General features: G+C 44.2%; 1 protein-coding gene across 1 annotated transcript in view; it reads right to left on the bottom strand.

Moving 5' to 3' along the window:
• Positions 1-15,855, bottom strand: part of CATSPERE (catsper channel auxiliary subunit epsilon) — a 53,077-nt gene that overhangs the window by 19,084 nt on the left and 18,138 nt on the right. The window contains exons 10-14 of the mRNA XM_037069555.1: positions 13,900-14,377; positions 9,918-10,360; positions 8,062-8,120; positions 5,928-6,003; positions 2,128-2,180 (exon numbers count right to left, since the gene is read on the bottom strand). Of these exons, the coding sequence (XP_036925450.1) occupies positions 2,128-2,180; positions 5,928-6,003; positions 8,062-8,120; positions 9,918-10,360; positions 13,900-14,377 (1,109 nt within the window). The remainder of the gene's footprint in view (positions 1-2,127; positions 2,181-5,927; positions 6,004-8,061; positions 8,121-9,917; positions 10,361-13,899; positions 14,378-15,855) is intronic.

Below are 15,855 nucleotides of genomic sequence, written 5' to 3'. Positions count from 1 at the left end.
ATTTAACTCAGTAATTCTCAAACTTCATAGTATCACAGGATCACCACCTACTGAATTATATATAATCTCTGGGGTTAGTGGGCTGCCCTAACATTTCTATTTTTAAAAATCAGTTTTGCAAATGTTTCTGAAGACATCAGAATTTGAGATCTACTATTTACTCCTTATATTTGATACATGAGAAAAACTGATAGAAGAATCTATCAAAATGAAGACAAACTTCCATGGATGTTTTATTCCTCATACATCTTTTTCTAAACACAGATTTCTAATTTTTACTAGAGACTCAGTTGCACAGGGAAGGAGCTACTTAAAGGATTCGCATAATTTCCAGCTCGGGTTCATGCAGACATGGGCTATCAGTGTATGTAACAATAGCATCTTTAGTAAGTTAAATTACTCATTGGACCATTTTTTGTTGGTTGCAATTTGTAAGGCACCTTAATCACCTCTGTGTTTAGGTAGATATTGGAAGTTTGGACCATCTCCCACCCCAAACTCAAATTAGATGCCAAGAGATACTCTCCTTCATTGACAAGTCTCCCATCAGAACAGGGAATAAGAAGCATAAACGGTAGGTACAAAATAGACAAGGGGGGGTCAAGAATAGTATAGGAAATGGAGAAGCTGAAGAACTTCTATGTGTGTCCGATGGACATGAACTAAGGGGGGAGAATGCCGGAGGGAGTTGGGGTGTAGGGCAAAGGGGGATAATAGGGAGAAAAAAATGGGACAACTGCAATAGCATAATTGATAAAATAGACTTTAACAAATTCCATGTATAATGTGCACAAAAACTGGGTATGCGCTATACATGGCAAAATCCGTTAATGGATCAGTAACGACAGTATCACATTCCTTCCATTAAGAAAAAGCACTAGGCCTGGCTGGTGTAGCTCAGTGGATTGAGCGCGGGCCTGCGAACCACATGATTGCGGTTCGATTCCCAGTCAGGCCACATGCCTGGGTTGCAGGCCAGTTCCCAGCAGGGGACTCACGAGAAGCAACCATACATTGATATTTCTCTCCTTCTCTCCTTTCCTTCCTCTCTAAAGACAAATAGCTAAAATCTTTTAAAAAGAAAAAGCACTAGAATACCTTGGACTTTATGTGTCTTCTTTGGTAACTATGAAACCATGGGCCCCAACAACCACAACCCAAATCCCAGATATTAGGGCTGTTTTTTGGGTTCCAGAGCAATGCGTCATTGACTGAGAGGCCCCGCTCTTACTCCTGAGACTGTGTTTTGGAAACAGGCTCTCCAGGTGATTGTGCTGAGTCACCCAGCTCTCCAGACCCTCCCGGAAGGGGAGTTGGAAGTCCTTGATTTGGGCTGCTGGGCATCTCACTGAAACAGGAAATCTGCATCCTGGGAATTGACTTGGGGAAGTTACTGCCTAGTGCAGCCATTCTCAAATGCTACTGCCCCTACTAATCTTCTGGGAATTTCTTAAAAATAGAGATTCTGACTTAGCCAAAGTGGAGTTCTATTAAATTCCCAGGGGATGCCTGGTCCAGAGGCCACCCTCTAATGAGCAAGGGTGTATGTAGACTGTTCGAGAAAGAGGAGGCTATGGGTTGTGCACTTCAATTAGCCTTTGTGTTTCCTGGAAAATGCAAATTCCTTGCTGAATGAGATGAGAATGCTTAAGTATCAATCCAGCAGCTGATTATTACAATTCAATTTTCAAAAGATTATTAGAATGACAGATAAGCGGACCTTTGTTTTGGATGAGAGCAAATCATTTCATACATAGACTCACCCCCACTTCTAGCCACAGGAAAGGAATCACCACACGTGGCTATCTGCATTGTACATTTAACCCCGGTTAAACAGACTTCTGTATGTTGACCTTGATTTTCCCATGTAGTAGAAAGAGAGCTGTGGCAAGTGCACCACTGCGAACCAGAAAGAAGGGAATTCTTTTTCCCTTTTAGGAATGATCAAATGGAACACTTGACAAAAAGTCCGAACAGACTTGGTGTGGACAAATTGTCAATTCAATTTTGGATTTCATTATGACCATGTCGGTCATTAGGCCAAAGTTATCACTAATAATTACCACCTCGTCCACCACTGGTTTTGAAACAAAAGGAGTAAGACAGGCCAAGTGCAAATATACTTGCCCTTTCACAGCGATGTATTTACTAGCATCACAGCCAACAGCTATTTGGAACACCTAGAACGAAGCGATTCAGGTGGTGAGGTCAGTGGTTCTGGGGGACAGGGTCTAAAATATTTCTGTAGCTAAAAGCAATCGCATTTTATAGATCAACATTAATAACCTTTTAAATGTGCTGCTTTCTCACTTCTTTGATCACTTGTTTCCTCTTTCTTTGCTTCATTTCTTCCTTATTGCTCACGAGGCCCAAAGGTTGGCTCTCTGCTTTCTTATGTCAGCATCTCCGGGAACTGACCCAACATCACCTTCCACCCGCACCTCTCCTCCAGTTTCCCCTGCACCTCTGGTGTGCGCCCTGACCCAGCTGGCAAGCTCTTAAAGATTTATTTAGAGAGAGGGGGAGCAAGAATGAGAAGGAAACATCGATGTGTGAGAGACAGAGTGATGGGTTGCCTCTCACATGTCCCCTCCTGGGGGCCTGGCAGGCAACCTGGACACATGCCCTGACTGGGAATTGAGCCAGTGACCTTTCGGTTCACAGGGCTGGCACTCAATCCACTGAGCCACACCAGCCAGGGCTTAACTTGACTTCTTTTTAACCAGAGTCCTGGTGCTTCCTTGACTGCGATGACTCCTATGTATTTCTACCTGGCTCCAGGACACCTGACTCACTGCTGTCTACCCTGACCCCACCCCCACTCCCCAGACTTGCTAGGCTGACCTAGACACTTACATTCTGTCTTAAACACGTCCTCTCTGTTGCATATTTCCACAAGGCAAATCTGAAAACCGCCTAATACTTCCCACCCCGAAGAGGAACTTGGGGATTACGAGGGTGGGGACAGAGAAGATGCCCCGCCTAGCTTGATGGGCACACTGCTAAACCCAGACCTTTGGGTGCCACCCGAAAGGCCTGAACGACGGCAGGACCTCAAGGATTTTGTTTTCTGAACCACCTGGCCTCACCTACAGGACCTAATTTGTTCTCTCAACACCTGTCCCCGCAGTCCTTGCTGTCCATCATCATTAAGTCTTTGTTCTCCTCTCAAAGGCCCTCAGGAGCACGGGCCTGTGGTTTACCGTGACTAACGTAACACAGGACTAATGTGTCCACGTGGCGTGCGTGGCTGACTGAAGCCCTCTAGTCTTTCATAGTCGGGACCCGCCATCACCCGATGGTCTTACATGTGCCACCCCGCTTCTTCTGAGGCCCAGTTTACACATCCGTGACTCAGCAGTGACCTGCAGGTGGGTCTTGAGTGGAAGTGTGGGTACAGAGTGCGGAAAGCACGAGTAAGCACTGCCGTAGCCTGACACGTGTTCCCCAGGACTGGACACCTAGTCAGAGGAGTTCTGACAAGCCAAGTGAGAACAGGGAGTGCGTCGGTCTCACTATTATTCTCTTAGGGGCAGAGACGGGCCGGACGGCTCCTGCTGTAGCTGAATCAGACAGCACACTTCCTAGAGCCGGGCAGAGGGCTGAACCGAGGCAGGCATTCCAAAGGCCCTCCACCCAGAAACGTGGGTAGAGGATGCGTTAGACGGAGTGCAGTCCTCTCTCCCTGGGAAAGCTCATCCTGGGAGCGGGCCTGCTTTACACAGATGGCCTCGCTGCATTCCGACCTTGGTGCATGGTCAAAGGCAGATGCAGCCCTGTGGGAGCTGCTGTTTCTGCTCGCTGCCCTGCTGCCGGATCTGAAGACTAAGTGATAAGACAGCAGGCTTCTGTTCAAGTGGCTCGGTCCACGGTCTGTTCGGTCCAGCAGATTCAGCCAGGGCCTAACTCAGTCCACCTGGCGAAGTCAGTGGGCCATGCTTCCGCGTACACACAGAGCTGGGCCCTGGGTCCCTGTAATACTTAACTGCGAGGCTGATGACTCGCTCACTGGCCAGTGTAGCAGCACCAAGGACGGTCCTGTGGTTGAAGGTGTCCCTTGCAGTTGCTCGTGGGTTTTGGTTTTCTTGGCTAGCTGGAGGACCTACCGCTACCAGGCCATGTTTTCTGCTGCATAAAGGACTACTGCATATTTCTTCCTTCTGGTTCAGTGAGTGGGGCACGGAGGGTGGCTTGGTTTGAACTGTTCCTGTCTCAGGGTGTGCCAAGGAGGAAAGCAGCATTAGAACATTCCCCTGTCATGGGCACTTTTCTAGGCACTTCACACAAATGATCTTATTTAATACACTGAGCACAGCAGGTGATTACTCTGAGACAGAGGTTTCATCTCCCTTGTCACAGATGAGACCGCTGAGCCCAAACCAGGAACAGGTAGGACTTAGATCTGAGCTCAGGTGAGATGCGCCTGTTTGTAATGTCTAGGCTGGGCAGGATGGGGTGAATAGGGATCCCTAAGGCACCTACTGAGTAGATGAGGAGGGGGATGGAGGAAACCAAGGTGCTTTGGGAAGGTGTCTTGTATGGACTGGGGCGGGGCTGTCCGGCAGAGACCGAGGCTGGGGCAAGAACTGGAGAGGTCACTGTTCTGTTTCCTCCACAGGTTGAGCTGGGTAGGTAGCACGGCGGGCCGGTGGGAATGGTTGGTGTGCCCCTGCAGGCGAGTTCCCGAGGAAGCAGTGTACGTCTGCAGTGCTCCGGGACGGGCCTGTGTCCCTCTGTCCAGGGCTGCCTCTGAGCTCACGGACCCTCTCCCTGGTGGGAACCATGTCCTTGTGCTGGGGTCTTGCGGGGCAGGGATGATGTCTCATGGAGCTTTGCATCCTTCATGTAGGTATTCCTCGTTCTTGCACGCCAGGGACATAGTGGGTGCTCCACATACATTTATTGACTATTAGGCTGAGAAGGAATGAAGAGAGGAGGCGTCCCTCCATGCGGGGCAGACCCGAGTCGGCGGTGGTGGGAAGGACGTGTGTAACTGTAGGACACTCGCGGCACCTGTGGCGAAGGCCCATTGCCGTGCTTTCCCATCTGCCGCTCCCTGGAGTTCACGGCCATCTTCCTGCTCCACCTTCCCTACAGGCGTTTCGCGCATCGCCTGTGCACTCTTTCATCGGGGCTGCTTGGTAGCTGTGCCCCACGTTCATCCGCGCTGGCTCACGTTTGCCCGCGGGGAAGGTGCTGCCTTTTCGCCTTTGTAACTCCCTACCGAGCACCCAGACTGAAGCCCAGAAACACAGGAGGCGAGCGACACATTCTTTTGAGTAAAGAAGTGGTTACATTTTTGAAGAAACCAATGCAGGAAGGCAGCCTTCTCTGACAAACGATATCCCACATTCATTGTTCCCACTAATTTCTGTTTTCCTTCACACGGCTTTATTTATTTGAAAAAAATGAATGACTTCACATTTTTTGTATATGTTTATACATCTCCCGCTCCTAGATGGTAAACTGATAGAAGGCAGAAATCTGATTTTTTTTTTTTGTTTCCAAAGTAAACTGATGCTATCTCAACAGCAAAACATTCCAAAACATTGTTAAGTATTGGGGGTGGTGGTGGTATCATATGCAGGTTATATGTCTTATTTTGTTTACTTGCTCTGCATTATTTTTTAAATGTATTTTTCAATTACAGTTGCCATCCGGTACTATATTAGTTTCAGGGGTACAACAAAGTGATTAGACATTTGTATACCTTGTGAAGTGCTCCCCCAAGTAAGTCTATTCCCCCTCTGACACCATGCATAGTTACTACAATATTATTGCCTCTATTCCTTACATTATACTTTATATCCCCAGAACTGTAACTAGAAATTTGTACCTATGCCTTATTGAAGGAGGTTGCTGTCCTTTACATCCCCGCAGCTATTTTTATAACCGGAAATGTGTGTTTATGCGTTAGATACACTCACCTTTGGGGATATTGGGCACGTTTTTGAATATTCGCTAGGCCTAGCCTGAACCAGCATAAGACCCGTGTTCCGGTTTCTAGGAGAAATGACACGTACAGGCGATTAGACTCACGAGGGAGGTAGAAATAACCCCACCTTTCTGCAGAGCAGCTGAAGAGTCCCAGGCACCCCATGCGACCCAACCTCTCCCGAGGCATGCTGGAGACCCGGAAGGGGTGCTGGTGACTGTGCCCGGGTTCTGCTAAAGCAGCTGTGCCTGTGGTCAGACCCGAAGGTCACTGTCATCTCACTGTGTCCCACATTTGGCCAATGTAGGATTGGTACAGTGGGAAATCGAAATAAGCATCCACCTACACGTCAAACCCCTGTGTCACGGATGCCCGCAGAGCCTGGAGGGCGGAGGTGGCTGCCGCCGACCTCCCGTCCTGCTTCCTGATGGTATCATTACAAGGCCAGAGCCCTGCGGCCGTCTCCTCTCTGGCTTCTACACATTTGCCCTCCTGTGGATTAGCACCTTCGGAACAATAAAGAGGAAGCTATAAAATAGTTTTCTGAACCCTAATCTGCTGCTACTATTGTCCAATTGGCATGAAAAGGGAGAGCAGCTATAACGCCCTTCTAGCCTATGAAGATCACGTAAGTCATTTTGTGCGCAGGCAAAACAACTCAAAAATCACAGGAGAGATTTAGAGAGCTTTATTCACAACCCTTCCTTCTGCTAAGGAAAAAACTGGGGAGAAACAAATACAAACAGGCTAACCACAAACAAATGGCCCTTTTCTTCCAATATTTATTACATTTTAATATTTATTCAGTTCTTTATTGAATATTTATATTTATTATAATGTATAATAAGTAAACCAGGGTACAAATAGCTCATTTTCATGTTTTTAAATCACTGGGCCACATTTCATTAATTCTAAGATACATATTTTTTTCTCACTTAACACCTCTGGAATTAGGAAGCATCTTATAACTATGCCAATTGTGGCTTTTTTCAGTCTGATAGCATATTTGGTTTGGTACACTCAGAACATAGCACAGATCTGTAAAGAACATGAAAGGAAAGAGTTCGCCTTCAATTCTGCACACAGTTTCCCCAATAGCACCTTTTTTTTCTACCGTGGCTGATTTCAAAGCTTTTGGTATTTCTTCTAAAGCATCACATGGGTTGGACAACTTGATGTGTATTCTGCAGTGACAGAATTCTGAGTGAACACCCACCAAACCAGAACACACAGACATTCTAAACCAAGACATGGGAAGAATGAGAAACACCAGTGGGTGGAGGGGAGAGGGGGCCCTCATGTGGCCAACATAGCATTTCCTCCCTACCCTTCCCGGCCACGTTCTCCCACTTCATGGTTCCATTTTCTCCATAGCACTTAGCATTATTCGGCATCATCTCATTTATTTATTCGATCACTTGCCGGATTCCTCCTGCCACTAGGGATCTGCCCCAGGACAGCAGCGCTTTCCCCCTTCTGGTGCATCGGGTGTTCTGAACACCTACTATGTGCTTAGTGTGGAATGGGCACGCCACTCACTCAGAGTAGCAGCAGACTGAAGAAAAATGAACTTTGCCTTCAAAAACAGTGCTATTTTTCCAGGAACTATGTTGAGCCAGACCATGATAACCAGATAAATGCCTTAGGACCCAATTCCAGGTTGGTTGCCTTCCGCCGGACGCTACCTTATTCCAAGAGTCAAAGAGGGTGTTTTTGACCTGATTCCACTCATAGTTAAAGACTTTCAGGGATAGTAGAGTTCTAGTTTTTGCTTCAGGATAGTATGTAAGTAAATGGCTTTGGGAATAAATGGTAAAATGTGCTGGAAATTTATTGAATCAAGAAATAGACCCCCCCCTTTCTTTTTGGCATCTTCAATTGGACAAGCAAGAACCTTCAGCTAGGTCATGCTTCCATTCAATCACATGGGCTACGTTTTTATACCCAATCCTAATTTCTACATTTTTATACCCAATCCTAATTTCACATCTATCCAGACACTTTAAGGAATTCCAAATCTAGACATTTAAAAGGATACGAGGCCATTTAAATACAAGGATAGTCACAGATCAAAAACCCGAATAGCATGTTTTGCATGAGTAGGTTCTTTTAAAAGTCATACTTACTGCAACGTGAAGTAATCATTTACCGCCTCATAATTTACATGCTGAGAAAATGTTATGGCCTGAGAAAGAAAATAAAAAGGTTTATGCAAAACAGGAAAGTTGGGAATGGCGTAAATTGATACTTTCAAGGCAGATTTAAATCTTTTTTATGTAAGAGAAAGAATATATTTAACATTTTTAAAATTTATTTTCCATTTCAGAAACTCCAATTATGTACACATTAGATTTGCTTTGTTACATTTTCCTTTTAATTTTATGTGAGAGTTCTTTTATTTCTATTGCTTTCCTCTCCCTTCTCATTTGACTTTTGTCATTACAATATTCTTATTTTTACTTTTCATTTATCATCTGAGCACAGCAGATTTTTCACTTCTGTTTTCTAATAACCTTGGCTTTGGACCTTTTTGTTTCTTTTTTGAGGGTTTTAAATGATTACCGATATCATACACTCTGCAAGGAGCTCCAGTAAGTGGACTTGTTTCAAAGGAAAGTCTGCAGTCCTCTGTTAAAAATGGACTAATGAATGTGTATATATATTTAAGTTAAAGTAAAATGTTTTGCATGTGTCAGTTTCATTTTTTTTTAATGATTTTTCGCTTTAGCCGACTTTGGTATTAACTGAACTCTTTCCCTCCATCCTGTTGTAGAAGCTTGAGGAAGCTGGGAATAGAAGAGGGAGTGGGGAATGGAATACACAATACTTGGGAAGATAGTGAAGTGGTATGTAAGATGCTTATGCAATCATATTCATTGGAAAAGTAGTGTACAAAACAGTGTATCTAGGATATCCCCACCCACTGTGATAGAATGTTGGCAAAGATGGCTGCAATAATTCCTCTCGCTCATGTATGCATATCCTTTACAGTATGTACATTTTAAAAGATTTTACTTATTTTTAGAAAGAGGGGAAGAGAAAGAGAAAGATAGGGAGAGAGATATAGATGTAAGATGGAAACATTGGTTACTGCCTCTTGTATTCACCCCAACTCAACCGAACTTGCATCCCGGGCATGTGCCCTGACTGGGAATCAAACTTGAGACCTTTTGCTCTGTGGGAAGATGCCCAACAGACTGAGCCAAGCCAATCAGAGCTACAATATACTTTTGCTGTTCTATTGACAGACAGAGTCTATTTCCGCATCCTATTAATCAGGGCTGACTTTGTGAATTCCCTTGATGAACAGAATGAGGCCAAACCTAGGCTTCAAGAGGCTTTGTACCTGCCACTTGCACCATCCTGGAACACTGCCCTGTGTCTGCCGTGCACAGAAGCCAGACGAGTGTGGAGGACAGAAGCCACATGGGGCAGAGACAAGTGCTCAGCTGGAGCCCCTTGCGGTAACAAGCCAGTGCCTATGCCAACCACTTGACGTGTGAATGAGGCCGTCTTAGACCGCCCTATCCCAGACAAGCCACCAGACAGCCAGAGTTCCGTGAATGAACCCAGACGAAACCAGCTGAAGTGCCCAGAAACTCATGACCTACACTGCTCATGCATAGAATTGGTTGTTCGCAGTCGTTAGATTTTGGGGTAGTGTTACGCTACAACAGATAGTAGAAAGAACTCTACAGAAAAATCAGGTGCTAAAAAAGTAAACAAAAGGAAGCAAACAATACAACTGATGATACTTCTGCAGGAATGTATTTTAAGTAGGCAAGAGGCCTTAGATATTGAAAGTGAAAATCGTAGCTCACGAATGAATGATTTATTATATTATTGTATTATTTATTAAAAACATGTATATTTCTCAATATTTTCCAAGCTAAACCTAGAAGGGAGATCCATTTAAAAACTATTAACATTATACTTTTACATTTATTACAGTTAAATAAAGAAAATTTAAAAAATCACTTACCATGGTTTTTGTGCAGTATCCTGAGACAATTTCATAGTGAACCTGTTTTTTGATTCTTAATATTTTGGGGCCATATGATTCTATAATAATATACAGACCAATATTTTCTGGGTAGACTATTTGAGCCCAAACTGTCAGGTTCTGTCCCTTGTCCAAAATGTAAAAAACATAAAGAATATTAGTACTAAATGCCACAAAAGGGCATTTTTCTTTCATCTTTAAAGCTACACTCTGTGCTTCTAGATTTATGGGAAATTCATGTGGGGATATTGTGCCATTTTCAGAAACATACACGAGATATCCTTGAGCAGATGAATTCATGAAAATGAGTGATTTTGTTGTGTTATTTATCCATAGGTGTAGCTTTACTGCATCTTTAACATTAATCTTGAAAAAAAACATGATATTATTTTCCATTTTTACCACAATATTTCCATAGTAATCTGGAAAAAAAAGAGAAAAGTTTGAGTTATTCTAAGTAGCCAGAAATCCATGCCATTTGTGCCCTGGCTGGCATAGCTCAGTGGATTGAATGCGGGCTGTGAACCAAAGTGTCGCTGGTTCGATTCCCAGTCAGGACACATGCTTGGGTTGCAGGCCAAGTCCCCACTTGGGGGCACACGAGAGGCAACCACACATTGAGGTTTCTCTCCCTCCCTTCCTCTCTCTCTAAATATAAATAAAAATAAAATCTTAAAAAAAAAGAAATTCATGTCATTTGCTATAAGTGGACTTTTAACCAAAACAATTTCTTTCCCATTGACTATCTGTGTACCCTGAGAAAACGAGCAGGTGTAGGCACACACCTGCACCTGGATGCGGACTGGGCAACTTCTCTCCCACTTCACAGTGAAGCACAGCTACCCCCGGCCACCTCTCTCCTTGCCTTCATTATATCACTTACGTGTCGTATCTTTTACAGAGAAGAAAGGAGCCAGAGTTAGCGCATTAAATAAAAGTGAGGATGGGCACGACAGGAGTGGCATTATTAGGGAGCACTGTGTCATGGAGGAAAATGTGTCGCCGCCCCCCTCACCCCCCACTGCCAATGCCTACGTTCAAGTCCTAAGCCCTATTGTGACTGTGTTTGGAGATAGTCTTTAAAGAGGTAATTCAGATTAAATGAAGTCATACAGGTGGGGCCCTGAACCAACTGGACTGGCGTCCTCACAAGAGGAGGAAAAGGCACCAGATCTCTCTCTCCCTGTGCCCTCCCCCTCTCTCTTTCTTGGCTTGCACACAGAGGAGGGGCCATGTGAGGACACAAGAAGCCGGCTGCCGTCTCCGAGCTAGGAAGAGAGTCCTCATCAAAAGCCAACCTTGGTGACACCTTGATCTTGGACTTCCAGCCTCCAGAACCATGAGAAAATACCCTGCTGTTGTTTAAGCCCCCTAGTCTGTGGGGTTTTGTTACGGCAGGTCCTAGCAGAAGAATACAACTGCGATGAAGGAATGGACGTAAGCCTGGTACCCCTTCAGGTTGGCTCTGTAATAAGAGTAAATACTCTTCCCTTAACAGAGTATTATGTTTACGTCATAGAGGTTCACAGACAGTAAGTCTCTCAAGCCCTTTGGTTCTAGAGCCGCATCTGTAAAGTGAATAGTTAGTTGCTTTCCTGGCTTTCTTTTCAGATACAGCGTTCTCTGGGGACCACTTCTTGGGGTATCTTTTCTGTAATTTTCATAAAGGAATACTTAGGCAGGTCTGGCTGAAAAGAGGAAGGTGGGTTCAGAGTTGGGGAGTTTAGAGGCTGTTCTGCATCTGACATTTGGAGTCTGAATAAATAAGTGACCTTCTCACAAATTACCATCAATTATACTCTAATTAAACTCCTAACTCAGAAATGTCACTTTTTTTAGGATCGGAATAGTTGACTACCAGTGCCCACATACACTTCATGATGAAATGACACTCCCACATTGTTGTAACATTGTCAGCAGGGATTCAACAAGGTGACAACATCCCTGAAATCGTCACACTGACAGGCGGGGCTAATATGAAGCCAGAGTAACGTTCAGAGTGTTCCGGCAAAGCTGCCAGGGTCACGTGTCCTTAACGCTGAGCCAGCAACACAGGGATCAGACACCAGTGCTTTCACGGTCCTGCCACCGCGTGCGGGGCGAGGTGAGGGTCTGGGGTTGGGGCTAGTATGCTGCCTCCGTGATTGGGGCGACAACAGCGACCAGGTAACTTTCCTCAAATAACGTAGATTTCCTTGCACAGTTAATTCTGTTTTGTTTGCTTTGGGCAATGAATCCATCCGGCCTTACCAAATTGTTGGCCTGCTGTGCTTTGTGTGTGTTGCTAGAAATTTCACAAGGTGGAAGGGGAGGAAGACATGGGTGATGACATGAAATATATCTCTGTTGAATGACAAAAGTCATTGCAGGACATACGGTACGATGATATATAAATGTAGAACCTCACTCAAATGTATTGTTCGTGGATTTTATATAACAGTCGTGGGGATGTAAAATATGGCATAAGACAGTCCATGAAATTGTAAGAAGTATGTATGGCACCGGGGCTCACTGGGATGATAACTTTGTCAGATACAAATGTCTATCACCGTGTTGTATCCCTCAAACTACTATAACCTTGTGTGCCATGTACAATGGGTAAAACTCATTTGCACTGTGCTGTACTTACACAGGCATGCAATAGTATCATGTCTACAAACTTACATACTTTAACTCACACACACTTTATTGCTAAAAAATGTTTCCCATCATCTGAACCTTCATCAATCTGTGGCTTTTGCTGGTGGAGGGTTTTACTTTCAATGTTTCAAAAGCAAAATATTGTGAGGCTTAAAAAGAGAGGGGCATTAAGACATGGTACCCTCGTACTAGTCCTTGAAGGTTTATCGCCTGCCAAGTACCATCCTAGACATTTTGTATACAGTCCCTTTTCTACTTATAATGGCAGTCTCATATTCTAGATCAGAAAACTGAGGCTTGGAAAACTTAAATGACTTGTTTATGGATTTAAATTAAACTCTGTTTAACTCTACAATACCTGTTATTTTTTTTAAAGGTTAAAATTTTTTTAGAAAATATTTTATTTACTTAGAGAGAGTGGAAGGGAGAAACACCAATGTGTGGTTGCCTCTCATGTGCTGGCCCCCACCCCCCGCCCCAAGGGACCTGTCCTGCAACTCAGGCATGAGCCCTGACTGGGAATTGAACCAGCCACCCTTTCGTTCACAGGCCAGTGCTCAGTCCACTGAGCCACATCAACCAGGGCTGTGATACCTATTATAGGTTGAACTGTGTCCCCTTCCCACCCCCACCCCCAAAAAAAGAAATGTTGAAATTCTAACTCTTGATACTACTTCAGAATGTGACCCTTTTTTTTGGAAATAGGATCATCAGAAAAGTGATTTGTTAAGATAAGGTCATATTGGAGTAGTGTGGGCCCTGTTGCCATTATAACAAGATGGCATTATAACACAGGGAGAATGCTATGTGATGACGAAGGCAGAGTTTGGAACCAGGGGGCTGAAGCCAAGGCATGCCAAGGTTTGCCAGAAGCACCAGAAGCTAGGAAGAGGAAGGAAAGATTCCTCTTCCGGTTTCAGAGGGAGCATGGCCCTGCCCACACCCTGAATGCAGACTTCTAGCCTCCGGAACTGGGAAGCAACACATTTCCCTTGCATTCAACCACCTGGTTAGGTACTTCATCATGGGAGTCCTAGGAAACCAAAACAACACATCACCTCCTACACTAAAACGTGTGAGCTGCTGAGTTAGTATCTAATGATGGACCAAAATGAACCTGTGAGAAAGAGAACTCCAGTTTGCCATTTTTCTATGTGAGATCATAGTTAATGTTGGTAGAACCCATTTTTAGGTGGTACAAAGTACACCTTTGCCTATCAAAAGCATCATATATTAGTGCATTTAAAATTGCCACCTCTCCATCAAGAAAGGTGTCTGTTATGAAGTCTAGGATACTTCTTGCGAAATGAGAATGCCTCACCTATAAAAACATCATGAATAATACTGCCATCTGATAATTGTGATAGATTTCCAGATGTTGAAGATGTTTGTACAACTCCAGTATTAGTGAAATTGTTGTAACAATAGTAGATCCTGTGTTTGTCCCACAGTATTAATTCTGGTAATGCTGAATACAGAAAATACAGCGTTAGAAAACTGTCAGCCATGACATTCAATGCAAAGTCTCGGAGGACCCACTGTTCTGAATCTTCATTGTATGTCACGAGATGAATCTTTTTGGTGACATTACATGTTGTGCAGTAATTCAGTAACAAGCCAAGTTCCAAAGGGTGTCCTGTGTAGCCCGCATTGTGTATAGTCAAAGTACCAGCTGGGGGGATGTTTGTAATTTTCCCCAGTTTTTCAGTAGTCATTATTTTGACGAATTGAAGTGAAAAATATCCAAGGTAAATTTCATTTTTCGTCCAGACTACCATGATACTTCTTCTTTTACTGGCCTGTGACAAGATTGAAAATAATGCGAAAATCTTCCATTTTAGGCATAGTCTTAACAAAGTAAAGTAAAGCATAGTCACTAGTAAGGTTTCATTTTTAGTATGTTTCTGAAAAATACTTCAAGCATAGAAATATGTCATTGTACATCACCATAAAAATAAATTATGCCAGTAACTTTATTCTTTTATGCATTGTTTTATCAATAGGAAGAATTAATCTTAATTCTCCTTTACATATTCAAAGAGCATCAATCTTCTCTTATGTATTTATGTACTCTGGCCAGGAGTGCCCCTTTGACCTTGATATTCACTAAGGTCAAGCTATAAGGACACCTCAAACATTAAATTATTCTCAGAATTCCAGCTTCACTAGATATCAGATAAAGAAAAAAGAGAATTTAAAAGTTTAAGCAAATCAATACTACCCTTTTCAGGATATTGTCTGTTAGAGAAAATGGCCATTCAGAGATGGCTGTGTTTGAAATTCAGTGGGCCTAACTTCATCTAGAGGACCAAGTTCCCCCTTCTCTCGCTGTTTCTAATTCTTAGACATTTTTATTCAAAATTTAACTTTTATGCCTCTGACCACCAAAAGAAGTCTTTGGGGCACACCTTGTTTCTCTTACTTTAATTAATGTACAACTATTTAGTGTATAATCAAAGAAGATGTAGGCAGATACCAAACTGGTAACCAAGGAAAGAGACTGTTTGGTGTAAAAAGTATTTTTACCAAATGAAGGTTCAACGTCAAGTCTAGAGCTTAGGTGGCTGGAGTGGAGTGTGAAACAATCCTCAAAGAGGAAAGGGGTCCTCAATCCTAAATGATGAGCCCTTCACAGCAAAGACTCAAAGTCATTCTCAGTTTTGGCCAAGGGATGGGAAGGAGAATGTGCCGCAAATGTGATAGAGGGGATTCCAAGGAGCCCCAGAGGTCGAATGGGTTTTCACTCACCCGCAGACTCTTTCCCATAGTTCTTTCCTTAGTGCTTGGGCGTAGTAAACCAAGGATCTTGGGGCAAGGATCTTGGAGCTGGGAGACCCCCTGAGGCACTCGGGGCTTCTTGCAGCTGTAGTGTGTGCACCTCTGAAGACAGGGAGGGGCAGGCAGCAAGGAGTAAAGCGGAGAGAGATCCATCTGCATTCTGGGTCCTCAGGTGTCCCAGGCTGGGAGTGGGATGAGAGAGCTGAGAGAAACTTCCCTCTGAGACGTGCTTGGCCTTTCCCCAAAGTGTGAAGCAGTCTTCCTTCCAAGACTGGGGATGGGGAAGCAGGAGAGAAAGAGAGGTCTGCCAAGGCACAAAAATCCAAGGGCAGAGGAGTGAGAAAAGAGAGTTCCTCCGCGATAAAAAGGCTGACTGCTAGGCTGCAAGGCAGAGGCAGTGCCCTCACAGTTTGGACTGCTTGCCACTCAGCTGCGAGGTAGGAGGAGGTCTGTGGAATCTTGTCAGGGCTGAGACCTCAAACATGGTGAAAGGGAAAAT

This window comes from Sturnira hondurensis, unplaced genomic scaffold (genome assembly GCF_014824575.4).
Source record: "Sturnira hondurensis isolate 20B ecotype Veracruz unplaced genomic scaffold, ASM1482457v3 Scaffold0018525, whole genome shotgun sequence".
In the NCBI taxonomy this organism is placed as follows: Eukaryota; Metazoa; Chordata; class Mammalia; order Chiroptera; family Phyllostomidae; genus Sturnira; species Sturnira hondurensis.
Note: the sequence above shows the minus strand (reverse complement) of the source record. Positions and strands in the feature narration are given on the sequence as shown.